This window comes from Stegastes partitus, unplaced genomic scaffold (assembly GCF_000690725.1).
Source record: "Stegastes partitus isolate 25-593 unplaced genomic scaffold, Stegastes_partitus-1.0.2 Scaffold413, whole genome shotgun sequence".
Taxonomy (NCBI): domain Eukaryota; kingdom Metazoa; phylum Chordata; class Actinopteri; family Pomacentridae; genus Stegastes; species Stegastes partitus.
Window position 1 is genome coordinate 304,131 of NW_007578144.1, and position 1,236 is coordinate 305,366.

Here is a 1,236-nt window from a genome sequence, read left to right on the forward strand (position 1 = left end):
CAGCAGCAGCAACAGCAGCAGCAGCCCCCGGTGCCCTCGGTACTGCCCAGCCTGGAGAGGGAGCAGGTGTCCGGCCCTCCCGGCAGCCCCGGCTTCGTGGTTCCGATGGTGCAGCGCCACGAGCACCACCACCACCACGAACACCACCACCACCACCACTACCACCACTACCACCAGACATGACCGCCTTCAGCGTGCAGTGACTGAAGCTGTACAGGACCAACCACAACCAACCACACCAGTCTGAAGGACTTATCCCACTGGGGGGAGTTTCTCACGCTCCGTCCAGGATCCTCTCCTTTTTTAAAAAAAAAATCTTCCTCCTGCGAGCTAAACAGATATATCCTGAGATTTAGAGGAAGGCAGATAATATTGGACCAGAAGGATGTTATTGTTAAGAAATGTGTGGCACAGTTTTTTTTGTTTTGTTTTTTTTTTGTAGATTTTCTGCTGGGATGGCTGCACTCGTTACACACATTCAGAAGAACACATCAGATGACTTTTAACTTTTAACAACCTTGTTTTCCCTCTTTCTGAAGCTTAAAGTCCCTGGAAGCTATAACGTTCTGTGTGAGACCTTTTTCCAAAACATGGATCTCAGGTGTAAAGGTGCTGCTGCTCTCGAGCTTCTCACAGAGGCCTCCTTCTCCCGGAGGTGCGCTGTGGAGTGAGGGGTTTCCTATTAATGGGGAGGGGGGGGAAGTATGAAATCACCACTGCCAGTTTTAATGCAAAAATATCTTGCTATATGTATAAAAACAAATCTATATATGTAAACACATTTTACTGTATAATTATTATACTCTATATGCATATTTCATCATGGATATAATTATGCATATATGTATTTTGTCTTTTATATATTTTAATAAACGTTATATAGTTCATTTATATGATCGCAGGAACGGTTTCTTTCGTTTTTTCCTCACAGCACACTCGATTAGGAAGAATCTGCTGCCGCTCTGTGGATTAAAAGAGATTTTTTTTTAATGCTCCAATTAAGAATCTGAGTGTACGATTTGGATTTATAGTATTTTTAATTAAATGAACTCACACTAGTTTTATGCTGTAATTTGATCAAGCAGCAAATTGATTAGCCTCGTGCTGCCTAATGGTTTTGTGGTAATTATCACAAGGAAATTAGTCTTTAAAGAACCAGAACACAAGTGAAATGCTCTTAATTATTATCTGCTATATGCAAATGGCTCCCACCCATACTTACTATAGCCAATTTGA

At 42.0% G+C, this 1,236-nt stretch overlaps 1 protein-coding gene across 1 annotated transcript in view; it reads left to right on the forward strand.

Moving 5' to 3' along the window:
* Positions 1-901, forward strand: part of nkd2b (NKD inhibitor of WNT signaling pathway 2b) — a 19,566-nt gene extending 18,665 nt beyond the window's left edge. The window contains exon 8 of the mRNA XM_008285714.1: positions 4-901. Coding sequence (XP_008283936.1) covers positions 4-183 — 180 coding nt within the window. The 3' untranslated portion in view covers positions 184-901. The remainder of the gene's footprint in view (positions 1-3) is intronic.
* Positions 902-1,236: the final 335 nt, after the last annotated feature.